The sequence below is a fragment of the Leucoraja erinacea genome, chromosome 2 (assembly GCF_028641065.1).
Source record: "Leucoraja erinacea ecotype New England chromosome 2, Leri_hhj_1, whole genome shotgun sequence".
NCBI lineage: Eukaryota > Metazoa > Chordata > Chondrichthyes > Rajiformes > Rajidae > Leucoraja > Leucoraja erinaceus.
Genome location: NC_073378.1, coordinates 117,438,443 through 117,466,071, shown reverse-complemented (window position 1 = coordinate 117,466,071; position 27,629 = coordinate 117,438,443). Strand labels below are relative to the sequence as shown.

Below are 27,629 nucleotides of genomic sequence, written 5' to 3'. Positions count from 1 at the left end.
TTCCCATGAGGCCACCCAACCACACATTCTATTTTTTAGTTTAAGGATACAGCATGGAAACAGGCCCTTCGGCCCAACGGGTCCGCACCGACCAGCGCTCCCCGCACATTAACGCTACCCTACACGCACTAGGGACAATTTACGCATACACCAAGCCAATTAACCTACAAACCTGAATGTCTTTGGAGTGTGGGAGGAAACCGAAGATCTCGGAGAAAACTCATGCGGGGAGAACATACAAACTCCATACAGACAGCACCCGTAGTCGGGATCGAACCCAGGTCTCCGGTGCTGCATTCGCTGTAAAGCAGCAACTCTACCGCTGTGCTATCGTGCCACCCTAATTCTACTGCTCGCCTAAATACCAGGGGCAATTTAAGGTGGCTCGTTAATAGATCAACCCTTGCATCTTGTGCACATGGGAGGAAATAGACATGGTCATGAAGAATATGCAAATTCCACACCAGTCAACCCTGAAAGTCAAGCTTGAGCCAGGGTTGCTGAAGCTGTGAGATAGCAGCTCCAGTTGTGCCAGTGTGTTGGCCCTTCAATGGTGATTGGCTTTGTATTTCACTTGCCGTTGGCTGTTTGAATGGTTCATGCCAATGTTCCCCTTAAATTTTGAGTCATCATCACACAGCACAGCCACACGCCCTTCAGCCCAGCGTGTTGATCCTGCCATGAAGTACCTATCCCATTCCAAGCATTTTGATTGTAGCCTACTGTTCTGTGCATGTTCAAGTGCTCATTCAGATGCTTAATCATTTGGGAAGTTCCTGCTTCCACCTCCACCTTTGTCCTCTGGGTTAGAAAATTCATTTACCACTAAACCTTTTACCACTCAGCTTAAACTTATGCCTTGTTTGCTCACTGGCAGATATTTTATCAGCCATTTCTTATGTGAATTAAATTGGCAAATTATACTATTGTGTGATTTTGAGGGAGGAAGTTGAGGTGAATCTAACACTTCCACTTGAGGTGAATCTTCCACTTAGCTCAGAAAAGGATTTTGTACAAGTTGTCATGCTGGTGAGAATGGGGACAGTCAATTTCTTTCATCTGTCAATGTCATCATCTACTGCCACTCAATTGAAGGTATATTTCCAGGCCATGGATATGAAGTTATGGTTGTGTGATTACTTAAATTTTGGCTGTAGCACAAATGTGCATCTTATTGCCTCATTAAAGCCTTTGGCCACAGGATTCCACCCGAGTCGTAAAAAACTTTCCTTAATGCCTTTGAAAAATACTGGTATCTTGTGTCCCTTGTTAACAGCCTTTTTCAACTTGTTCTGTTATGCAGGTATCTGCAAATTGTCTCTTCATCTCTGTTAAATCTGCGCTTGATTAATAATAAAAACCTATCACTTCACAGTTCTGTTTCATATTTCTTCTGCTTCCTGTTACTTATTTCATCAGTTTCTCTTTCTGGAACCTGCTAGTACCAGCCTTAGTTTAGTGTCAGCTATGGACTTCTAAATTCTGCCCCAAATGCCCAAGTCCAGGCCATTATTGAGTGTCTAATGGTCCATGGGGAACATAGGAGGTGCTGCATTACATTTGTATTGTTATCTAACTTTCTACCTGTTTCCTCATAAGAGCGTCGCAAGAAAGCTTCTGCATGGGAAAGGAATTTGGTTTATCCTGTTGTCATGCTGATACTATTGGCTGGAACGGTAAGCTGTTTTGTTCACTATTCTTAGTGGAAATTTTCATTTATTCTGTTATTTTCTTAAGTAAATGAAAATCAAAAATCAAAATCATTTTTTTCTCCCCCAAGAGTCTTCAATTTGAAACATTGTATCGGTGTTGCTGTCTACTGTGTGTTTCCAGCATTTTCTTTTTATGTCATACTGTTTAATATAAGGGGTACTTGATAAATTAGTAGGTTTTGTACAGTAGCGCAGCACCAGAATTGAATTGCCGTTATATTCCCATCTCCTACTAATCAAGTATTTATGTAAGATGATAGAGAAGTGGTTGGCAGACAGGAAACAGAGTAGGGATTAACAGGTCCCTTTCAGAATGGCAGGCAGTGACTAGTGGGGTACCGCAAGGCTCGGTGCTGGGACCGCAGCTATTTACAATATACATGAATGATTTTGATGAAGCGATTCAAAGTAACATTAGCAAATTTGCAGATGACACAAAGCTGGGTGGCAGTGTGAACTGTGAGGAGGATGCTATGAGAATGCAGGGTGACTTGGACAGGTTGGGGGAGTGGGCAGATGCGTGGCAGATGAAGTTTAATGCGGATAAATGTGAGGTTATCCACTTTGGTAGCAAAAACAGGAAGGCAGATTACTATCTAAATGGCGTACAACGGGATCTGGGGGTCCTTATACATCAGTCTATGAAAGTAAGCATGCGGGTACAGCAGGCAGTGAAGAAAGCGAATGACATGTTGGCCTTTATAATGAGGAATCGAATATAGGAGCAAAGAGGTACTTCTGCAGTTGTGCAGAGCCCTAGTGAGACCACACCTGGAGTATTGTTTGCAGTTTTGGTCCCCTAATTGGAGGAAGGACATTCTTGCTATTGAGGGAGTGCAGCGTAGGTTTACAAGGTTAATTCCCGGGATGGCGGGACTGTCATATGCTGAGAGAATGGAGCAGCTGGGCTTGTACACTTTGGAGTTTAGAAGCATGAGAGGGGATCTCATTGAAACATATAAGATTGTTAAGGGCTTGGACACGCTAGAGGCAGGAAATATGTTCCCGATGTTGGGGGAGTCCAGAACCAGGGGCCACAGTTTAAGAATACGGGTAAGCCATTTAGAATGGAGACGAGGAAACACTTTTTCTCACAGAGAGTTGTGAGTCTGTGGAATTCTCTGCCTCAGTGGGCAGTGGAGGCAGGTTCTCTGGATGCTTTCAAGAGAGAGCTAGATAGGGCTCTTAAAAATAGCGGTCAGGGGATGTGGAGAGAAGGCAGGAACCGGGTAGTGATTGGGGATGATCAGCCATGATCATATTGAATGGCGGGGCTGGCTCGAATGGCCGAATGGCCTACTCCTGCACCTATTGTCTATTGTATTTCCTCTTTGAAATTTCATCAGTTCATTGGATTGAAAATGCTAATAATGTTCATCACATGAAGATTTCTTAAAAGCAGAAAATACAGTGAACATGAAGAGGGGGGATGGGCTGCATTTGTGTAAAGAGAAACTGCCGTCACCAAAACACTTGATATTTTTATTTCAGATTTCTAACAGCTGCATTTTTTGCATTTCAACTTCCTCTAATATGATCTTTGGCTAGTTGACCACTTAACTGGAAACAGATCCTTTTCAGTATGAAAAAGGGTTCTGACCCGAAACGTCATCTATCCTTTACCTCCAGAGATGCTGCCTGACCCGCCGTATTATCTCAACACTTTGTGTCTATCTTTTCTCCAATTTTTCTTTCCCTGCTTTGTTTTAAATGCTTCAGCTGTTAGATATTGCTATTAAATCTCTTTTCAGCCTCATCCCTAAGATAAACTCCAGCTTCAGTGTTTCCAGATAGCTCTAATCTCTTATCCCTGAAACCATTTTTTGTAAATCTCTTATGTATACTCTCAAAGCAGTCTGAACATTCTTCCTATATAGAATGCCCTGAATTGAATGTACACTTTAGCTGGTCAGATTATTGCTGTGTACAAGTGTAACATAACCTCCTGTCTTGTGTACTCCATGATCTCTAAAGCTCAAGGTCCCATTTAGCTTGTTAACAGGTTTGTTAACTTATTCGTTCACTGTCATAAGGTTGGAAATAACCACATTGCCAACTCTAAATCTCATCTACTCCATAAGAATTTTTACTTGGAATAAAGTAAACTGTCCATATGGTGCATTATTTTACGCAGATTGAGTGACTTTCTAGCTTTAAAGAGTGCTGTTTTAGTGGAAGATTAGACAAGGTTTGCAAGGAATTAATGGCAAGTTGGAAGAGAAATTACGACTGAAGTTCCTATTGTGGAGTGACTAAACTGCAGTGATGGTAACTTTTTCAATTTGCCTGATTGTCTCATCCAGTGCAGTTCAGCAGGAGCAACCAGAGAGACCAGTAGCATACACATGTCATTTTTGATGGTATAATTTTTAAAACAATCATTGTTGCATCTTCCTTTATTGCTGATTGTATTCAGTGAGTAGCTAAACTTTTGCTTCATGGGCCTGTCACACTTGGTGATTTTTTTTTTTAGGCAACCGCTGGCGACTGTCCTAGTCATAGCAGGTCACCAAAAAAACGGCGACAACCTACATCATTCTGGCGACAGCATCTACGTCAAGCTACGCTCATTGGCGTCAAACCCCCTGTTGCTGAAAAGTTTTCAACATGTTGAAAATTTTGCGGCAATCAGAAAGACGCTATGACTTTTTGCGCGACTGAGGAGACTACTCCCGGCGACCACCGTCGAACATGTGGCAATAAACTAGTCGCCTGTAGTTGAATAAAAAAGCGCCAAAGTGGGACAAGCCCATCAAGATCAATTAATCTTCACTGAGTTATGTGACCCGGGATGGATCACTCAAAGGACGACTGGGGGGTCAGAATTTTGAACGCGGGGATGCTTATTTGCATCAAGATAATGTGTATATCAAGATAACTCTGCAAATTGTAATCTCTTTTTACACTAATTGCCTATTCATTCTGCAAATTTAGTTAAGGCGACTCTGTGTACTATTGCCAAGTTTAGTCTTGTGAAAATTTAAAGTCTCATAATTACTGAAATCAATTTTGCCAATCTTTATCTTTCAGACCTTCTCTGTCCTTCTGGTTGCTTTCAATATCCTTGCTCTGTTGGTTGATGAAACGGCAATGCCAAAAGGATCGCAGGTAATGGATTGCTTTTAAAGATTGTTTTATAGATATCTTTGCATTGGAATGCTATATTGATCACTCTTCATCTCTTAACTACAGTTTTTGTTTTGTTTTCACTGTTATAGTCTTGTATTATCCTCTCTGTTTCACCTTCCCACTGGATTATTTTTGAAAATAAATATAAGTCAACAAATATTAACAATATATAATTCAACTTTCAATACTCGGGTTGTTTTTTTTACAAAGTATGTTTATTACAACTGCACTCTTATCTATTCAGTTTCATATATTCAAGCTTGTAGGATTGTAAACAGTAACTTATGTCAGCCAGCAGGGAGACCTCTCAATGCACTGAAACAAAATGTGTGCAGAAGCTCCCTCTGCTGAGCTTAGAAGCTAGTTTGTGATGCTAATAATTTGGGCTAAAATTTAATTTTAAACAATTGATGGATTTGAACGTACAACTCCTTGGCAAATTTGCTACGTTTTGGAATTGTGTTTGTACCTATTTCAAGTGGTGCCTAGAAGGCCAGTCCCACTTGCCGATTTGTTTTGGTGACTGCCGGCATCATTGACTGACGTATCAGGTCACCAAAATATTTGCAGCGGTGACGCCAGGGTGATGACATATGACGCGCAGTGTTTTTTCAAGTGTTGTAACATTTTTGCTGCCGCTGGATTTTGAAATGGTAAAAATCTTTTGGCGACACTGATGACACCAGCAGTTGCTGAAAAAATCGGCAAGCGGGGCAGGCTCTTAGGTACATCTGCTGTATCAGGATAAATGGGAAATATACTACCGGTATATATTATTAATGTCTTTTCAACTGCTTTTTTTATATTATAATAAACTTTTTGAATGTCCTAAAGAGCTTTTAAAGCCAGCAAAGTACTTTTGAAAAGCAGCCATTGTTGTAAGAAATCTAAAATGTATGAACTTGGTGAAAATAAACAGCCTCTTAATGAATTAAAGTGATTACTTTGGACTCCATCTTATCTCAAACATTTCTTCTATTCTCTCCACTGCCTTTGCTGAAATATATCTGGATTTCATGAGCCCCCCATCTCCACATGCTGGCATTGAAACGCCCAACTCCAGTACCAAGTCTGTTGAGGTTCACCCATGCTCCTCTGGGGATGTCAGGGAGTTGAAAGTAAATTAATCCGAGTATTCCATTTATAAGATTTCAAAATGGACAAATGCCATATTGACCAGTTAGAGAAAATTGAGCATGGTATATCTCTCTGTCCATTATAAATCTTATTAAAACTTATTTCAAGAAATACTTGTCATTGTTTACCTCTTAAAATAAATTTAATTTGAAAGCAGATAGAGCTTTCAACCTGTTTTCTGTGTGACTGTGCAGATTTTCTTTGGTTTCTCACTGCATCCCAAACAAATGTGGGTAGATGGGTTAATTGGACTGTAAATTATCTTGTGTGTGCATGCACTGCATGTGTGTGAATGGTAAGGTGAATGGAGAATATGGGGAGGTAAGTTGAAGGGAATGTAAGGAGAATAAAATGGTTTGGCTAGGGTTAATTTAAGTGGGTGCCTGATGATCAGTTTAGCCTTGGCGCTGAAGGGCTTGTTCCTGTGCTCTATGACTCTAACTTTATAAATGCAACTGTATCCATGTTAGAGTAGACAAAAATGGTGGAGAAACTCAGTGGGTGAGGCAGCATCTATGGAGCGAAGGAATAGGCGACGTTTTGGGTCGAGACCCTTCTTGAGACTGATGTCGTGGGGGGGGGGGGGGGGGGGGGGGGGAGAAGGAAGAGGCGAAGATAGTAGGCTGTGTGAGAGCTGGGAAGGGAAGGGAGAAAGCAAGGACTACCTGAAATTGGAGGTCAATGTTCATATCACTGGGGTGTAAACTACCCAAGCAAAACAGAGGTGCTGCTCCTCCAATTTGCGGTGGGACTCACTCTGGCCATGGAGGAGGCCCACCTGGAACGGCCTCTTGGGTCCTTGGATGGAGTCGAGGGGAGAGGTAAAACGACAAATGTAGCATTTCCTGTGGTTGCAAGGGAAAGTACCAAGGGAGGGGGTGGTTTGGGTGGGAAGGGACGAATTGACCAAGGAGTTACGGAGGGAAGGGTCTCTGCAGAAAGCAGAAAGGGGAAGAGATGGGAAGATGTGGCCATTGGTGGGATCCCGTTGGAGGTGGCGAAAATGTCAGAGGATTATGTGTTGTATGCGATGGCTGGTAGGTCCTTGTTACGAGTGGGAGGATGGGGAGAGCGAGCGGAGCTACGGGATATAGAGGAGTCCCGGGTGAGAGCCTCATCTATAGTCGAATAGTGGAACCCCCGTTCCCTAAAGAATGATTTTAGAATACACATGATTCCTTTCAGGTTAGGAACTGTAGTGAAATTTAATCACCAGTATAAACTTAAACTCTTTTCAAATGTTGTCATACCAATAGATTTGTGATCTAACTGTTTATTGAAATTTAATGTTTTGACTATTGTCAGCAACAGGGTATTTTTGTTCTAAAACATCATTTACATCCCTCCATAGACACAAAATGCTGGAGTAACTCAGAGGGTCAGGCAGCATCACTGGAGAGAAGTACTTCTTCAGACCTGTAGGGACTCAACCCAAACCATCACCTTTTCCTGCTCTCCAGAGATGCTGACTGCCCCGCTGAGTTACTCCAGCATTTTGTCTAACTTTGATGTAAACCAGAATCTTCCTTTAAATCCATCCTTTATGAATTGAAATGTCACATCACAGTGTGAATATTGTTCTGATCTGTTTTGAAAGGAAAACTTTGCATGAAATTAGGTTCCACCTGCTTGCGTTTGTCCTATATCCCTCCAAACCTTTTCTATCCATGTACCTGTCGAAATGGCTTTTTAGTGTTATAGTTTTTATTGATGCAATATCTGCTTCAACTACCTCCTCTAGCAGCACATTCCATAAAGCCACCACCCTCTGGTTTCCATTAAATCTTTCCCCTCTTACCTTAAAGCTATGTCCTCGGGTTCTTGGTTCCCATACTCTGGGTAAATGACTGTGCATTCACCCTGCTTATTTCCCTCATTAATGTATACACTTCTATAACGCCCTTCAGCCTATTGAGCACCAAGAAATAAAGTCCTAGCTTGCTCAATCGCTCTCTGTAGCTCAGGCCTGAAATCCTGGCAAATCCTCATAAATCTTCTCTGCACTCTTAACATTTTAATGAAATCCTTCCTATAGCAAACTGAATACACTACTCCCAAATATTTTGGAGAAAACTTTGATAGGCCATCAATGGGAAAGGAAAACCAAATATTAAATGAGTTAGAAATCCCATTAGAAAATATGGTAGTTGGTGAAGATAATCTTTCAGGATAGAATAAAAAGTAATGTACTGAGAATAATGGGATTGAGGACCTTTGTCTAACAACAAACACTTTGTTCTCGATTCCACCACCTTTCTAGTTTCTGTTCTTGCATATATATTGACGCACTAATGGATACCTTTTAATTAAATTGCTTCCATTTGAACATTTTTTTTCATTCACTCGTTTTGTTTTTAGCTTATTTGATGGTCTGATGTTCATCCAACCAAATACCCAAGTGCCAATCAGTCAGAACTCAAGTTCCCATGCCACAGAAATGTTCAAATGGAGCTAATTGAAATGAACTAATAGTTGGCGTGACCATAAAGCATGTTTAGTTCTAAAAGCTGACATGATCAAAAAAGCCATTTAGTGCAACCAATGGTGGATGAATTTGAATGCATTGATGGGTGTCTCCCTTGTGCTAACAATCCCTGGTATCCAGCTTTGTGCACTCTCAATTGATAGATTTGTGTCTTTTTTATAAACTGAGAGAAATTGTATACACTGGCAAGATAAAAATGGTCTGTGAGAGCTTTTTTTAATGTATGGAAAAAGGAAACTACTAATGAGATCAATCAAAGGTAGGAATACACAATGGAGACTAAGGAAATTGCAGAAGAATTGAACAATTACATTGCATCTGTCCTCTTCGAAAAACACCACACCTGGCACTTACATTAGGGAGTTGAGGTCTAATGAGATTGTGGAACTGAAGGAAATTAGTCTAAAAATAGTAGTTAAGAAATGAACAAGTTGGATTGCTCCCAATCCTGTGATCAACAGCAGTTTGGCAAAATGCGGCTTGAGAGATGATGCATATTCTGGAGGTCATATACATTTTGAAATCTTTCCTGTGGTTTGAAGGGAAGCAAATGCAGCAACACTATTTAAGAAAGCAGAGGAGAGAGACAATGAGGAATATCAACCTGCTAATCTATTGTCACTGGTCAGAAAAATGTTAGAATTTGTAATGGCAGAACTCCTTAAAATATAATAAGATTGAACAGAGTTGATGTGAATTCATAAAAGGAGAATTCTATATGACCTATCTGTTGGATTTTTTTGAGGACGTGACGTGTATTGGATAAGAGGGAACAAGTGAATGTAGCATTATTTGTTTTTTGGAAAGGCTTTAAGGTCTAGAGAATAATGAACAAAACTCTGCCCAAGATTGCTATAAATTGCAGGGCTCTCACTTAACTTTTTTTTTCCCTGTTGCCAGCCGGGCAACTGTGGCAGCTTTTTAGGTTGCCAAATGACAGTTTAGGTGGTCATTTTAGATGGTTTGCATGAAGCGTGCAGTTATGTGCTCGGACGAAGTGCGTAGTTACCAGTCGGAATTATGCTCAATGAAGCATTCACATATTATTTCTTCTTCAAATAAAGTCACAAACTAAACATATTCACCAATCATGACATGATATATCTCACAATGACATGCAGCAAAATTATAAGAGTATCTCAACTCTTTTTACACGTTGCAATGAATGCAATTTCTATTAGTTCTTTCCACTTCCAAACTAAAATGTGGTTGGATTATCTTGTCTTCTCAGCCACCGTTGCCACCCACTCCCCTTAGAAGAAAGATTCTAAGGGGAGTAGGAGACAACCATGGCTGACAAGAGAAGTTAGGGGTAGAATAAAACTAAAAGAAAAGATGTATAACACAGCAAAGAGTAGCCGGAAGACAGAGGATTGGGAAAGTTTCATAGGACGACAGAGGAAACAAAACGGTCAATACGGGCTGAAAAGATGAAGTACGAAGGGAAGCTGGTCAGGAATATAAAGGAGGACAGTAAAAGCTTCTGTAGATATGTTAAGGGAAAAAGAGTAGCAAAGTCAAATGTGGGTCCCTTGAAGGCAGACACGGGTGAAATTATTATGGGCAACAAGGAAATGGCAGAAGAGTTGAATAGGTACTTTGGATCTGTCTTCACTAAGGAAGAAACAAACAATCTCCTAGATGTAATGGAGGACAGAGGATCTAAGGGGGTAGAGGAACTGAAAGAAATTTTCATTAGGCGAGAAATAGTATTGGGTAGGCTAATGGGACTGAAGGATGATAAATCCCCTGGGCCTGATGGTTTGCATCCCAGGATCCTCAGGGAGGTGGTTCTAGAAAGAGTGGACGCATTGGTGATCATTTTTTAATGTTCAATAGATTCAGGATCAGTTCCTGTGGAAAGGAGCGAGAGAGAAAGCGGGGAATTGCAGATCAGTTAGCCTGACTTCGGTGCTGGAGTCAATTATTAAAGAGGGCATTATAATGGGGCATTTGGATAGCAGTAAAAGGATTAGTCCAAGTCAACATGGATTTATGAAAGGGAAATCATGCTTGACTAATCTTCTGGAATTTTTTGAGGATGTGACAAGTAAAATGGATGAAGGGGTGCCAGTGGATGTAGTGTATCTAGACTTTCAGAAAGCCTTTGATAAGGTCCCGCACGGGAGACTGGTGACTAAAATTAGAGCACATGGTATTGGGGGTAGGGAGTTGACATGGATAGAAAATTGGTTGGTAGACCGGAAGCAAAGAGTAGGAGTGAACGGGTCCTTTTTAGAATGGCAGGCAATGGGGAGTAGAGTGCCGCAAGGTTCGGTGTTGGGGCCGCAACTGTTTACCATATATATTAATGATTTGGAAGAGGGAATTAGGAGCAACACTAGCCACGGATGACACAAAGCTAGGTGGCAGTGTGAACTGTGAAGAGGATGATAAGAGGTTGTAGGGTGACCTGGACAGGTTGAGTGAATGGGCAGATGCGTGGCAGATGAAGTATAATATAGGTAAATGTGAGGTTATCCACTTTGGCGGCAAAAACAAGGGGGCAGATTATTATCTCAATGGGGTTAGGTTAGGTAAGGGGGAGGTGCAGCGAGACCTGGGCATCCTTGTACACCAGTCACTGAAAGTTGGCTTACAGGTACAGCAGGCAGTGAAGAAAGCTAATGGAATGTTGGCCTTCATAACAAGAGGATTCCAGTACAAGAGTAAAGAGGTTCTTCTGCAGTTGTATAGGGCTCTGGTGAGACCACATCTGGAGTATTGTGTACAGTTTTGGTCTCCTAATTTGAGGAAGGGCATCCTTGTGATTGAGGCAGTGCAGTGTAGGTTCACGAGATTGATCCCTGGGATGGTGGGACTGTCATATGAGGAAAGATTGAAAAGACTAGGCTTGTATTTACTGGAGTTTAGAAGGATGAGGGGGGATCTTATAGAAACATATAAAATTATAAAAGGACTGGACAAGCTAGATGCAGGAAAAATGTTCCCAATGTGGGGCGAGTCCAGAACCAGGGGCCACAGTCTTAGAATAAAGGGAAGGGGGAGAATACGTGTTCGGCACGGACTAGAAGGGTCGAGATGGCCTGTTTCCATGCTGTAATTGTTATATGGTTATATGATCATTTAAGACTGAGGTGAGAAAAAACGTTTTCACCCAGAGAGTTGTGAATTTGTGGAATTCCCTGCCACAGAGGGCAGTGGAGGCCAAGTCACTGGATGGATTTAAGAGAGAGTTAGATAGAGCTCTAGGGGCTAGTGGAGTCGAGGGATTTGGGGAGAAGGCAGGCACGGGTTATTGATAGGGGACGATCAGCCATGATCACAATGAATGGCGGTGCTGGCTCGAAGGGCCGAATGGCCTCTTCCTGCACTATGTCTATGTTTATTCAGCGTATGATCAATCTGTGTCAATAAATCCTGGACTATGGTAACATATATGCTTAACCATGCACACTACAGATTGATGCAAGCATGTTTTCTGTGAAGGACCGAAAATTATCATGACATGGCCATAGCATGGGTCGTTATTGCTATTGGTACAGAAACACTCTCGCTTCCCACATAATTTATCCACAACAAAATATACAGGTTGCAAGGAAATTACTATAGGCATTTTATGATAATAGCTGTTAAAACTGACTATACCCATCTGACAGGTTAAACATTACACTAACTGACAAGAGATGGCCATAACTGCAGCAAATGTTCTTTTGGTAATATGTTTAAAGGTGTCAAAACGCCACATTACCGGACATTCAGATTAGATGTATGTGTTGTGAACAGCAATTAAGTTACCCAGTTTGTACACACCAGATTTAAAAAATATTATTGATAAACGCTGTTTCCATCATTCCCACTTCAGAATTAACGTTAAAATTTCAACTGAAATATCTCCTGACCAAATTTGTGATGTATATGATCGACTGTAGAAGTAAAACCTGGATAAATCCAACGCAAAGTTGTGACTGTTGCCCATTCCAACGCAAAGTTGTGATTAAATAACTACAGTACTGATAATCCATATTAAGAGCATTGATTTGCCGTTAAAATGAGTTCTGCAATAACGTGTCAACGGTGGCAGTGACAATCGAACACTGCGGTTTTATTGTTTCACGTGTTCGCAATTTAATTAATCCGTCTTTATGGACTAAAACAAATAATAACATTGGGAATTAAAACACATTTGATTGCATTCCGTTATCAAACATAGTCAATGATTGCTCTGAAGACATTTCCAGCACAATAGGGTCAGGGAGGGGTGTGTGTGAATCAGTGCGGGGTGGATAGATGGCGGGGGGGGGGGGGGGGGGGGGGGGGGGGTTTAGAAGGCAGTCGGGGCGGAATGGATGGATTGAGGCAGGTGAATTAGTACGTGTTGGTTGGAGTAGGTAAAATTGTGAGGGGAGAGCACGTGGGATGTCAGTGGGGTTAAATGGCGGGGTTCAATACGGGATGGATGGGGGTAGACAAAAGTGCAGGAGAATCTCAGCGGGTGAGGCAGCATCTATGGAGCAAAGGCAATAGGCAATGTTTCGGGTCGAGACCCTTCTTCAGACTGCTCCCCCTATTCTTCTTGAATGGGAGGATCAGTACAGGATGGATGGAGTGGGGGGGGGGGGGGGGGGGGGGGGGGAGAGATCAGCGCAGGATGAATGGGGAGGGGGGGGGGTGGGTCAGTACAGAGTGGGAGAGTCTGTGCAGGATGAATGTGAGATCACTACAGAATAATGAGGGGAAGGTACAGGGTAAATGGAGGATGGGTCAGTATGGGATGAATGTGTGGATTCGTACAGGATGGATGGGAAGTACAGGATGGATGGGAAGGGGTGTGAGTACAGGATGAATAGAGTGACCAGTGTAGGATGGATGGTGGGGTGGCAGGAGACTCAATGCGAGGTGGATAGGGTGATCAGCGCAGGATGCATAGATGGGAGGGGGTTAGATGGGGAGGGGAGCACAGGGGATGTCAGTGAGGACTGAATAGAGGTGGGAATGGGGATCAATGCGGGATGGAGAAGAGGGGTCCCAGGATAGGTGGGGGAGGTGGAGGGGGGCGTACGAGAGAGAGAGGGGGGGGTGAGGTGGGGAGGAAGGAAGGTCAGCGCTCCTCGGGCAACATCGCCCCGCCTAGGCCGTGGGGATCTCCTCGCCACCGCCTCCCCTCCTCCGCCAGCCAACAACAAGGTGCGGGACCGAACGGTGCAGCTCAAAGATCCTATACCTATAGGTTCTTAGCTATAGGATCTTTGGTGCAGCTGCTTCAGAAGGGTCAGAGCGAATGACAGGCCCCGCACAGTGTCAGCAGCGGCCATGACAGTGGCTCCATCTCCTCCTCCTCCCACCACTCTGCCTGCCCTGATAACGGTCGCTGCTTGCAAATCCGCTAACGGCGCTTTCAAAACAAACCCTCCCACACGCCGAGGCCTTCCCCTCCCTCCCTCCTCCCTGCCTCGGTGTGCAGGAGGGTTTGTTTTGAATGCGCCGTTAGCGGATTTGCAAGCAGTGGCCCATATCAGGACTGGCGGGGTATGGGAGGAGGAAGAGGTGGAGCCGCTGTGCAGGGCTCATCTCATTCACTCCGACCCTTCGTCACCCCGCACCCAGTATCTTTGCCCAGCAATACAGCTGCCGCCGACACGAAACGTCACGTTCCTCCAGAGATGCTGCCTGACCCGCGGAGTTACTCCAGTTTTTCTGTGTCTATCTTCGGTATAAACCAGTATCTGCAGTGCCAAGCCGGGCAAAATGAGTCGCTGTTTAGGTTGCCCGGCGGCACTTTGGGTGTTCAGTGGCACCCGGTCAACCGCTAATTTCGAGCCCCGTGTAGATAGAAACGTCCGTCACAGAGACCAGTCTTTCCACCATTGGCTCCATCTACACTCCACGTTGCCTTAGTAAAGCATCCAGCATAATCAGAGACTTGTCCCACCTCGGCCATTTCTTCTCCATGCTCCTTTCCGGGAGAAGGTACAGAAGTATGAAAGTGTGCACCACCAGACTTGTTCCCCTTTGTTATCAGGCTTCTGAATTGTTGTTCCATAAGCTCGGGTACTGTTCGATTCACCTTTACCCCTTGTTAGATGTAGGGTTCCGATTCTACGTACGTGAGGGTTTAGATCCAGTGGAAGTGTGTGAGTTCAATCAGATTATGCAAGGTCCTGGTGAAGAGGGGACAGGTTGGGCTGCTTTTCAAGGAAGACATTTACTTTGCTCCTTATCATTTTATATAAAGCACACAATGCTCAATGCAGTAAAATACAAATTGATAAAATATGATTAACGAAGAAGTGTGATACATTCAGTCATTAACTTTATGGTAGTTTATCCCATGTTGAACTTGTGCCTTGTTATTATATAAAAACAAACTCAATTCATTCTTTTATCAGAACTTGAAAACAATATATACTTTTTAAGCAAGAATTTTGGTTTTGTTCAGACTAGCTTTTGCCCTTTTTGATATTTTTGTTTGTAGTCTGTATATGAGCAGAAGGCATGAGAGCGTGCACATGATCAAATAGTTGCGGCAGAGCAGCGAATCATGAAGAAGCTTGTTCTTTTAAGCCGAATCTTGTAAGGATATGCAAGTCACATTGCACATGGTTCAGATGGAACTGGAAACAAAAAGAGGTATGTATTCTAGGTTGATGGCTCAGTGGTATTTATTGGCTTGATAAGAATGGCAATGTGCCAGTTCGCATCGACTCTTTATCAAGATGAGAAATCCTGTTTTGAAGTCTTGTTTTTTTTTCTGGTAACAAACAAGAAGAATCAATTTTAAGATTTAAGGAGATGACTTTTGTTTGGCAATATTAATCTGGGGAAGCCAACAAATACCAAGGAACATGTAGGACAGAACTGCAGATGCTAGTTTGCACTGAAGATAGACACTGGATCAATTCAGTGGGACAGGCAGCAGACCTGAAGAAGGGTCTCTCTGGGAAAAATCAACTATTCCCTCTCTCCAGAGATGCTCCCTGTCCCGCTGAAACTTACTCCAGCATTTTGTATCTAAATACCAAGCCATTGGTGAAGGAAAATAGATTTTTCTGGTTGATTTTGAGAAATCTAGGAAAGATTCATCATTGATAATGGTCAGTTGGATCAGGGAAATACACGATATCTCTTCTTGCCAGGGTATTATTAGGTTAGGAGGGGAGAAAATGGTTTGAATTTCCCAACTCCGAACCATTCACTTGTACTGAACACGAGCAGATCCTTTGTTGTCTTTTCTGTCCTTGTCCATGCATAAAATAGTTGGCGGTGAAAGGAGCAAATATAAAAAAGTATGCTATTCAGTGGAGGCCAAGTAATACTATCAGAACAATACTGTAATTGAAATTGAATACTTTTGTTATTCAGGGTTTGAAACTTTAGAGCATATATGAAGATGCAACCAAATCTGTGCTATTGAAGCTATTTATTAAGAGCGTAGAAATTTAAGAAATAGCCTAGCCATGTTTCTCATTGATAAATAGAGACAGACACGATGGAAGCAAGCCATTTGATCTACCAATTCTGTGCTGACCTTGAAGCAACCATTGTATTCTTCTTATCGAGTCCACACAGCCAGAGCTGAACGCACTTCTCGGCATCTGCATACAATGGTGTCTGTCTGTTCGCTTCTTGTGCTTTTTGTGCATGGTGGTGGAAAGATTGGTGGAAACAGGGCTGCGACGTGTACGCTCTTTCCTTGACCTCACCATTGCACTAATCCTATTTTTTCTTTCCAATTTAGCTCAATTTCCAATTTTTCAATCATTCCCAATAGCTTCCCCGAAATTACAGGACGGCACTCACTTATCCACTAGAATTTTTAGACTTTAAAGATACAGCATGGTAACGGGCCTTTCACCCCACAGAGCCTGCTATCACCCTGTACCCTAGCACTATCCTACATACTAGGGACAATTTACAATTTTTTGTGAAGCCAATTAACCTACAGAGCTGTACATCATTGGAGTGTGGGAGGAAATCAGAAACCTTGGTGAAAACCCACGTGGGCACAGGGAGTGCGTACCAGCTCCGTACAGATAGCACCTGTAATCAGGATTAAACCGGGGCCTCTGCGTTGTGAGGCATCAACTCTGCAACTCATTTACAGCAACTAATTAACCGACCTACTTGCATCTTTTAAGGACGTTAAAGGAAACCAGAGCACTTGAGGGGAGATGCACAGTCTTGGGGAGAGGATGCAAACTCCACCCAGACAACACCCAACTCCATCCAGACATGAGAGGTCATCTTCTTCTTGTGTATGGCGTGCACAGCCTAAAGTTGTAAGACTGCTTGTTCTATTTGATCTTATTTGATTGTGCACGCCAGGTTGATTGCATTCGTCAAAACAGGGCAGACTACGTGAAGGTTGCAATCTTCCACCCCATGAGAGGTCATGAAAGAACCAGTTGCTGGAGCAATGAGGCAGCAGCTCTAGTTGCACTTCAGTGTTTCCCTGGAGCCTGTTCCTCTTTCCAAAAGATTGGAGCTTATCTAATCTTTGGCCTTTTCTTCTGACCTTTGTAGCACTTGATTTGCACTGCAGGCCAAAAACCTATCTGTGTCAACCTTGAATTTTGTGACTCGATATTTTGTGAGTTGCTTGGGAAGAAAAAATACTGTCAATCCAATGAGCTTTTATCTTATGACTCTTGTATACCTCGATCACTTTTCCTTTTAGAAATCCCAACACAGCACATCAAGCGAATCAATTTTTAACTGTGTAAGTTTGCTAAAGACAAATTTCTCTTTCATAACATCGTTGAGCCTGTATAATATGCTTTGTAAGTGATCTATTATAATTTTCCAATTCCTGCATTGTCCTTATGTTGGTCTAGTTCAGAGTCCATTGAACATGGAACAGTAGGCACAACAGGAGGAAGTTTGATAGTATTCATTGACATGTGTTCTCCCTCCTAAATTAATATTTATTCTGACATCTCAGTTAATTTCTACCACTTTTACATCAGAACTCTCCACCAGCTTTGAAGAAATAATGTTAACACAACAAAACTGTTCACTTAACAGATTTCAACCTAGCCCATAAGAAATGCAAGTTTATCCTAAATGACGTACAATGAGGTTTGGCTTCCCCTGGTTTCAGTGGATATTGTAAAGTTAACGAACGCTTACGCTACAATCAGTCGCAGATGATTTGCATCGGAACATTTTGTTAACCATGACAATTTTGAATCCTCTATCATTAAAATTGTTTCATACATTTGCCTCATTTGGATTAATGCATTAGAAACAATCTTTCCCCGTTTTTGAACATTTTGACTAATTCAAACAACTGCTTTGTTAGTTACGTTGAAAAATACTATAATGTCATAAATGAACTTGGTGTTATCCTTCTCTTAAGAACCTAATTTATGTTTGAGGAATTTGAAGATGTTTGAAGATACCAATGTTTTCTTCATTGTTACATGTATTCTTCATCAACCAGCAATTTTCTTATCTTTTTGAAAGTTTAAAAAGTCCATCCACCTGAAGGGACTGCCCTTTGAGCTTGCTTTAACCCATCAGTAGTGTGATCTTAATTTCCTTTTGTACCTTTTTTAACATAGGATGGTGTGTGATTTCAAAAAGCTGGATTACCACTTCACCTGTTTTTAGTACTGAAGTGTGAAGCACACAAGAAACATGAAAGGAATATGAGAAATACAAAAAATGCAGCTGATAAAATATGGATTTATTGAACGCTAAATGTTTCAAGATAATGTACTTTCGCACAAGCATCAAAGCAACTTCTTTGGTGTTTGTTGCAGCATGAAATGCATTGAATTTGCCACTCCTGAAGTGTACAAGGTCACATACAGTGTAAATACCTCTTTTGTGTGTCTGATTTAGTAAACAGTCAGGTTGTTGATGGCTAGTTACCAATAAATACTGGTATCAATTGATAAGATTTTTGGTCTTAGCAACAAAACACATTTAAATCTTTTTTTCCCCTTGGAAAAAGATAATTCATTTTTGCCCGTCTTTTGATGCTGTCTAATCTTTGATTGTTGTGCTAATAACTCGTCAGTGAGATATTAAACTATTCATTTGGTTTCCTTCTACTCGCTGTGTTTCCTTTCCCCTTGGAAAATGTTAGAAATCAGGACAGCTTTTAAAAATGGTGCTCACATGTGCTTAGAAATTATTTTCCTTATTTACTGTCCTGTTTGTGCTGAGTATAGTAATGTTACGTGAACTTGCAAAATGAAAATCCCCCCCCCCCGAGAGGATATTGGTTCAATACTTGGAAAAAAAAGTTATAGGCTGGCATGGAAGGATGTGGGAACCAGATGGGGAAGGTGATTTCAAGCAAGGACAGATTGGAGTGAGTGAAGGCAGCACAACCAAACCAGGCCATTAATACAGCATCCATATAAATATCATTGAGCAATAACCTGCTACTAAAGGATAAGCACAATGCTGACTCTGTCTCTATAGCCTCCAGATCCCCTCGAGCTCTGAACATGGAAACTAAAAATGTAGAAATGAAGTTCAAATATTTGGTTAGCATTTGTATATTTCTTGAGCGGGCTTTTTTTAGGCGCTGCCATTATTCAAGTTACTGCAGCTGAATTTATTTGTTTTGGGGGTTATGCATCCATATAATTTGAGGGATTTTAATGTTAAAATTCAGTTTTGGAATGCAGGTGAGGCTGGTGGTCATCATGTTGCCCATCTCGGATGGTCCTGAAGGGGGTGGTGGTGAGCCTCTGTGAATTGCTTGTTCCTGCTCAATTTAATTCTCATTGTTCCTCTCAGTGTTTCAGTGCAACTCATTGGCCACTTAAGTGAACAACTAAGATGATCATCAAATAGCTTTCTAGTCACTTTAACTGGCATTAGTTTTTTATTTAATTTACAGATTTCTTCAAATTGAATGCAAATTCTTAATTTCCATTGGTGTGAATTTCTTGGATTAGCAGCCTTAGACGTTCACTTGTCTAATAGAATAATGTGTACAATTGTAACTTGCACATTGTGTGTCTCTGTAGCTCCTTACAACTGATTTGTTATGATTGAATGTAAACATCAGATCATAAGCTGCCAATCAATATTCACTTAATCATTCATTTAAAAAAAATCAAAATGCACACCCTTTAACAAATATATAACTTAAAACAAATACTAAACCTCCATGTTTAAGAGTAAACATTTCTGCTTTACCAAAAATGTGTATGATATTGAAAGTGTACCCTTTTTTTCTTTATATGGGTGTTTTTTGTGTACTTGCAGAAGTAGAGATAAGAGTTCTACCTTTAAATATATATTTTTTAAAATGGTATGATGTGCATTTCCTTTTGTGGTCATATCTCTCTGAAAATGGGGTTTACAGTAACTGAGCAATGGCAAAAGCAGAAACTTTATACAACAAGACACAAGATGTTGCTTTATCAACAAAATGGAAGATCCTGTGTTCCTTTTCAAATGCAACCAACAAGATCATTTAACACCTACTTCGAAGGGACTGTGACCCCTAGTTTACTGACCCAACAAAATAAAAAGTGTAAATTGTGGTACAGAGAATTTAAGTTGTGGAGCGAAAATTAACTATAAATGTGATTTCTATGAACATTATTTAAAAATAAACCAACTGGAACATCCTCTGACAACTAGTGAAGTTTATTTCTTTAACCAGATGAACAGTTTATGTTCTGAAACAAAACAAAACTGCCTACTTTTATATTCTGGTGCACTTGATTTTTGTATATTCATTATTTTCATTCATAAAATCCCATAATTCCAACCCATTACAATCATTTCAAAAGATGTAACTATTAATGTTGAGCTGAAAATTTCAAGATTAAGAGTAACCATTTTTTCAATATACTTTCGCCAAGTTATGTCAAAAATGCATTACCTGGGCATTTGGATGTATTTCATGCGAGAAAAACTTTGTTTTTTTTCCTTTTCAGGAACTAGGCCTTGGAAAAGCCTCTCTGTCTGCATTTGGGATTGTTGGTGCGGCGATTGAAATCATCCTGATTTTGTATCCTTTTTTTTCTTAAAACCAATCATGTCTGTTAACAAGTATTATGAGCTGTTTTCTGGGACAGTGGTATTTTACTAAGAGTTAGAGCTAGATAAACAGTGGTGAAGGCTTGGACCATGTTACTATGGTGACACTTCAGAGAAATTCTTTGTATTTTCCCAATTCTAAGGAAGTGAAGGGGGTGGCAAAGGATATGAATGAAACCCTTGCATTCCTCATCTTGCAGTTGTTCTCCTTAATTCTCACAGCTATCTGATGGTCTCCTCTGTCGTCGGCTTCTATAGCCTCCGGTTCTTTGCAGACCTCGCTCCCACAAAAGATGACACAACCATGACAAAGGTACAGTGGTTAGTGCTGATGATGTATTTGTGGCCCTCTTGTAACCAGACAGCTGGTAATTTTTCCTTGGATAATTGCCTTTAATGGCTCATTTGCAACGATCAATATTTGTTTGTGCGTTACGTAAACAGAAATGGAAAGATTTTCATAAAACTAGGTAGTGGAGAAAAAGGATGTACTCAGTTTGGTTTGGATAGTATCCATTCACTTGTAAATAGCTTGGGATGGAAAGGCTTGTTAACTAGCTATTGAAATCCAGTGAAAGGACATCTGCTAATGAGTAACTTTAATTGAACTAATTGCATCTCCAATGTTAACATGCAAGTCATAGATGTATTTAGTGTTCTTCGTAGCACACCTCCAAGATTGAAGATCTAAAACTTTAAAAATACTTGGACAGTTGGTGGCATCCAAGGTTTACATTTATAAACGTGGTTTTAAACTGTCATTGTCAGCTTTGTCATGACATTACAATGATAATTTTTCTACCTTTGGAGAGTTTTGAAAAAGCACTAGGGTTGTGGTGTGTATTGTACTGTACTAGGATGTTAGGAAATATCAAATTTATTTAATTCTTGATAAGTAACTATTTACAGTGAATTTCTGAAATGCAAAGTGCTAAACTTGATAGAGGTTAATTATTTGTACTGGAGGTTAATTATGATTATACTGAAGTTGACAATCAAATTATATTCCATTTTATTAAAATTGTATTGTCCATGATTTGGTGTTTTCACTTCAACTGGATTATTATAAATAGTTTTGTTGTATTTGTCCATTTCTTCCTGTCCCTTACTGTCATTTAGATAGCAGCACTGATCCTTCATTTTGGAATATTTTATCAAGTACAAATAAAATACAGTTTGCCAAATCTTCAAATCAAAACAATTTGGTATCTCATTGAATGTTGTTTGCTGTTTTTTTTTTAAATAATCATAGTAAAGTTGTGAAACTTTAACCTTAGTTGTGCAAATCAAAAACTTAATGAGTTTGTCTTAATGGGAAATGTTTTCTCCTGTCCAACAGATCATTGGAAATTGTGTTTCAATATTGGTTCTTAGCTCAGCATTACCTGTTATGTCAAGAACTTTGGGTAAGACTAATTATTTTCACTATTCCGGAGACTAGTTATTAATTACTGCATTTGCATTGGCGTTTGTCATGAAACTGGACTGGCTTCAATGCAGATGTCATGTTGTAATCTTAAAGTTGTGTGATGTTCCTCCATGTTATTACAAAGTATACCACCATTACTAAACATTTGCACTATTAAGATGAGGTGATATCTTCAAACATCTTGGAGATTCTGGTGGTTCTAATAAGATTGCTTCCAAAAATTGATGGAAATATTTTTTTTTGCAGGAATACAAATTCATGATTTCAAAAAGAATTGAAAGACAGATTGTAAAATGCCTCATTGTGTAGATGGGAACTAGAATGTTTAGTTTTCCATGTAACAATTTGAGAGACCTTAAATATTTCTGGAGGAAAAGTAGATGATTATTTGTAGAAAAGAAATAATAGTGGAAAGGTGCAAGAAGGAGAGAATATGAATAAACTAGTTTTAGCTTCTGGAGAAAGTACATGAATAAATGTGTTTTTATTGCTCCAGCCCCTCTTTCAAACAACCCTGGCAACATTATGGATTCTGAGTGGATAAACTGAGCATGTCAAACATAATCTGTAAGGCTAAATTCGGTCTACTTATTTCATAGTCTGTTTTATATATGGGGAACAATATTTGACTTGGATAATAGAGCAGATGAAGCAGGGTTAATTAGAGTCTGAAAGTAATGCAATGCATACACCGACATCGCCTATCCATTTTCTCCAGAAATGCTGTGTGTCCTATTGAGCTACTCTAGCACTTGTGTTTTTCACTCAACATTCCAGCATCTGCAGTTCCTCGTATCAACGTCCTCAATTTTGTTTTGAGAAAGCTTTTCATGAACTTAGTTTTAGGGTTGAGCAAAATACAAACCACTGGAAGATTTCGGGGCCAAGCAGCATCTATGGAGGGGAATTGACTCTTCGGACCATTTCTCTCCACAGATGCTGCCTGACCTGCTAAGTTCCTTCAGCAATCTGATTTTTGCTCAAGATTTCAGCATCTGCAGTCTCGTGTCTGTCTTAGTTTGAAGGTTGATGGGCAAATGGTAATTTTCTGTATTGTAATAACTCTTGGGCTGCCTGATCTTGAATTGTGATACATTGGACTCTTGCTTTGTGTTAGGTCTGGTGTCTTATTGTATTTGCACAAGCAAATTAACTTACAAACCTGTACATCATTGGAGTGTGGGAGGAAACTGAAGATCTCGGGGAAAACCCACGCGGTCAGGGGAAAAACGTACAAACTCCGTACAGACAGCGCCCGTAGTCTGGATGGAACCTGGGTCTCCGGAGCTGTGAGAGGTGTAAGGCAGCAACTCTACTACTATGTCACCAATAGGGCGGGAATAGGACTTAATTTGACCTTGGGTTCATGCATTAGTCCCCCACGTTTACAGAACCTTTTTGATATTTCCCTGCTTTTCATAAGGAGTGCTTCTTCTGCAGTTAATGGTTCACACTCTCGCCTTCACATGAGCCCACTTCCGATTTCATAGTATCTTCCCATACAATCTCAGGATATGCTGCAGTTTCCCCATACCTCTTCCCTTTAACAAGCAGGACCCCAGATACTCCTTCCAAGGATTGTGCTGCATTCTTGCTCAATGCGGTCTCCTCCACATTAAAGAACTGAAAGGCAAAGGCAGATTGGGCGACTGTTTAGCAGAACACCTCTGATCAGTCACCAAGTGTACACCTGACCTTCCAATTGCCTGTGGCTTTTATTCTTCATTCCACTCCCACTCTTGCCGCTCTGTCTTGGTGTCTTCTCCTGTTCAATAGAAGCCCGGCATAAGTGTCTCATTTTGCAACCACTCGCTTTGGCCTTGATACTGAATTTAATCATATTAAAATAACTAGACTTTTCAGTTTGTATCCAACTGGGTGGTGTATGCTTGATTTATGTTTCTCAATTGGCCTCTGCAAATCACTCCGAACGTGTAAGGAGTAGTTATGAAACTGGCATAACATAGAACTGGTGTGAATGGATGATCGATGGGCTGAAGAGCCTGTTTCCATGGTTTATCTCTAAACTAAACACATTACATTAACCTGTTTAACTCTGGAGATGCTGGCTATTTCCAGCATTATATTTTATTACCAATTTCCAATAATTATCAGACTTTGCACCTGAGTTTTGGATTTTTTTTTTTTTTCTTTCTCCCATTCTTGGAAATTTTCTATTTGGTTCTTCGCTGGAGCTGCTCCAATTAACAAGCTTTCACCATCCTCTCAGCTCAAATCATTGTGCCGTTCAATTTTGACCTTTCCACTCTTCCCCATTCTCTGCAATATGAAACATCTTTAATTTCTTACTTTTCCTAATTCAGATGAAATATCATTGAATTGAAATATCGATTACATTTCATTCTCCACAGTTATTGCCTGAATATTTTCAGCATTTTCTGTCTTTGTCTTCTGGCTTTTCATTTTATTGAGCATTTAATCCAGGTATGGTGTATTAGATTGTATTTTGACAATGTATGCCATCAATAATCATATAGGGATTGATCACAAGCTGAATTTAATTCTACACTGGTACCTGCTTCTCATCAACCTAATCACAGAATCTCATAGAGCCTTTGTCCAAACGTGGACAAAAGAGAGTAATTCCTGAGGTGAAGTGAAGTCCCCCATTTGTGATGACAGATAATGAGGACAAGACCTAGACAATATCTAGGCTTGGGCTTATAGGTGGCATGTTATGTATTGTATTGTTTATTATTTTTGTGTGCCAAGATTCAATGTAAAGCTTTGCACGTTATAGAGTCAAGTCAAATCACACTGTACGCAAATACAATCAAGTTTTACAGAAGTTCAACAGGTAGTGCAAAGAAATTTACCAGAGTGCAGAATATAATGTTACAGCTTTACCCGACAGTAACAGAGAGTACAGATTAAAGTGCATTGTGATACTTTGGAAGATTAGGACTGCACCCTAGTTTATGGGAGGACCATTCAGTACTCTGATAACGGCAGGATAAAAGTTGTTCCTGAATCTGGTGGTATGCGCTTTCAAACTTTTGTGTTTTCTGGCTGACAGAAGAGGGAACAACAATTTACAATTTTTGCTGAAGCCAATTAACCAACAAACCTGTGTGTCTTTGAAGTGTGGGAGGGAACCGGAGTACCCAGAGAAAACCCACATGGCCACAGGGAACGTACAAACTCCACATTGAAAGCACCAGTAGTCAGGTCGAAGATACACAAAAATGCTGGAGAAACTCAGCGGGTGCAGCAGCATCTATGGAGCGAAGGAAATAGGTGACGTTTCAGGCTGAAACCCTTCTTCAGACTTCAGACGAAACCCTTCATCAGACTGACTGAGTCTTCAGACTCAGGCTGCACCCGCTGAGTTTCTCCAGCATTTTTGTGTACCTTCGATTTTCCAGCATCTGCAGTTCCTTCTTGAACCATAGATGCTGCTGCACCCGCTGAGTTTCTCCAGCATTTTTGTGTACCTTCGATTTTCCAGCATCTGAAGTTCCTTCTTGAACACAGTAGTCAGGTCGAGCCTGGGTTACCGTTGCGCCACTTCAATTACTTTTCGTAATGTTATGTCTGGGAGCACACACATAAATGATGTTTCATTGTTAGGATTTGCTCAAGCCATTTCTCTGGTATTGAAATGCAACCTGTGCTCAAGGTTTTGATTGATTGGAAGGAACAACATGGAAACCCATTGGGTGAAATATACGGTGGCCAATTAACCTGCAAACGAGCATGTCTTTGCAATGTGGGAGGAAACCAGAGCACCTGGGAGAAACCCACATGGTCACACGGTGAATGTCCACGCAAATGGCACCTGATGTCAGGATTAAACCTGGGTCCCTGGTGCCTGCTCCACCACTTCTGGAAATTTGTCTATTGCTGATGGTCGATGTTCTAGAGTGAAGTACTACCCTTCGTGGCCTAGATTGATCTTGCCTATATTCCAAATCTAGCAGGGATAAAAGTGTGGAAAAATGCACTATTGTGCAAAGAAGGCACTTTGAATGTCGGGTCAAAATTTCTTGTTAAAATTGAACTGAGGGAAGTTATATTCTGTATATCCTTACACCACTTCTGTGACCCAGAAATCCTCTATTTTTTGGAATGGAAAAAATAAAAAGGACTTTTTGAAATTAATATTGTTCAAATTGAAGATCCTGAATTTTCAAAACACAAATTCTAAAATCACAAGTGTACCAGTATGTGTTCAATGTCATGATATATATATTTATTGTCCTTAATGCGTTATTGCAGACAAGTTTTATTTTCAGGAGTTCTTTTGAGGATTGTCAAATTGTTTTCCTTGTGATCAAATTTTGACATTAACAGCCTCCATTAGAGCAAGCTGTTTTTGTTCAACAGCTAACCTGATTGGTTATTAAATGAAATTTGCATGTGAAGCTTTGCATCACAGCACATGCTGTGACTGAGAACCTGATACGTTGGCAAAAATCTGCCACCTCTTTCAGTAAAAGAATGACTTTCTTGAAGCGTTTACTGTAGGGATTTATGTAAAGAATGGAAGAGGAGAAAAAAGGAAGCGATTGAACAATTTAAAATTCTGCCACCAAATGCGCAGACACAGCTGTCCAAACAAGATTAATGGGATGTATTAGAGTACAGTGATTCATGCAGTGCTTCAGAAAATATCAAGATGCATCATTTTGTAGGTTATGCCGAGTGGCACTCAATAGATGAAAAGAAATAAATGCATTTAGCAGGTTCAAAGGTAGGCAAATAGGCAAAACAGTGTGGAGATTGGAAAGATTCCAGACTGGTGCAGTTTCGAACGCTAAAGTTATATTTTAAATTGAGAAATTAAAGTGAAGGGCCATCGTGGTGTAACCATCCAAATTAAAAGCAATAGCAGGAAGAACGGTTACATGTGAAAGAAGTGATGATGTGTTTATAATTTTGTACGTAATGACTGGAGGGTCGAAGAGTAAGAAAGCACTTTGTGTCCATTTTAAGCTAAACAATTGCATGCTTGTGGGGTCGTCGGCCTAGGGTGATCTTCAAAACAATAGGAAATTTGGAGATGAGGAAAAACATGTTGTATTACTCTTCTGTATTAATATTGACAATTTTGAGTTCCGATGGAACCAGATAGTGGTAGGGAAAATGATTGTCTATTGCAAAGTACCTGGAAAATCATTACTGGGTAAAATGAACATGGATTCCGAAAAGCAAAATAGTGTTTGATAACGGACGAAACAAAGAACTGCAGATGCTGGTGAACAGATAAAAGGACACGTGCTGGAGTAACTCCGGAAGTCAGGCAGCATCTCTGGAGAACATAAATAGGTGACATTTCGGCTCAAGACCCTTCTTTGGGCAGAAGGGTTTGGACCCAAAATTTAACCTACCTTTGTTCTACAGAGATGCTGCCTGACCTGCTCAGCACTTGTGTCCTTTAGTGTTTGATAATTCCAGGGGGATATTAATGGAAAGCTCAATATTTGGGGAACTGGTGGGGTGGATATGAATGCCATTTATTGTCACTATACATGTAGTGAAACTGAAAGCTGCTTTCAGGCATAATACAATTTGAAAAAATAGGGTTACCGACATACATATATACATATATACAATGGAATGTATCAGTGGATGTGTGGATTTGAATTTATGGTAGATATAATTCTCGGGAAGCAGCTATTCCTGAGTCTGTTTGTCCTGGATTTGATGCACCTATAGCGCCTTCCAGAGGGCAGCAGGTCGAGCAGTCCAAACGCAGGATGGGAGCTGTCTTTGGTGATCTTCTTTGCCCTGCTAAGGCAGC

At 40.7% G+C, this 27,629-nt stretch overlaps 1 protein-coding gene across 4 annotated transcripts in view; it reads left to right on the top strand.

Annotated features, from left to right (window-relative positions):
- The window catches only part of lmbr1 (limb development membrane protein 1), a 175,962-nt gene that overhangs the window by 121,492 nt on the left and 26,841 nt on the right, over nucleotides 1-27,629 (top strand). For 3 of the 4 annotated variants that reach the window (XM_055664412.1, XM_055664404.1, XM_055664431.1), the window contains 5 exons: nucleotides 1,600-1,676; nucleotides 4,743-4,820; nucleotides 20,334-20,407; nucleotides 20,659-20,749; nucleotides 21,776-21,842. In XM_055664412.1, coding sequence (XP_055520387.1) covers nucleotides 1,600-1,676; nucleotides 4,743-4,820; nucleotides 20,334-20,407; nucleotides 20,659-20,749; nucleotides 21,776-21,842 — 387 coding nt within the window. Of the gene's footprint in view, nucleotides 1-1,599; nucleotides 1,677-4,742; nucleotides 4,821-20,333; nucleotides 20,408-20,658; nucleotides 20,750-21,775; nucleotides 21,843-22,111; nucleotides 22,426-27,629 lie in introns of those variants that run through there. The other variant, XM_055664422.1, reaches the window with a different exon arrangement.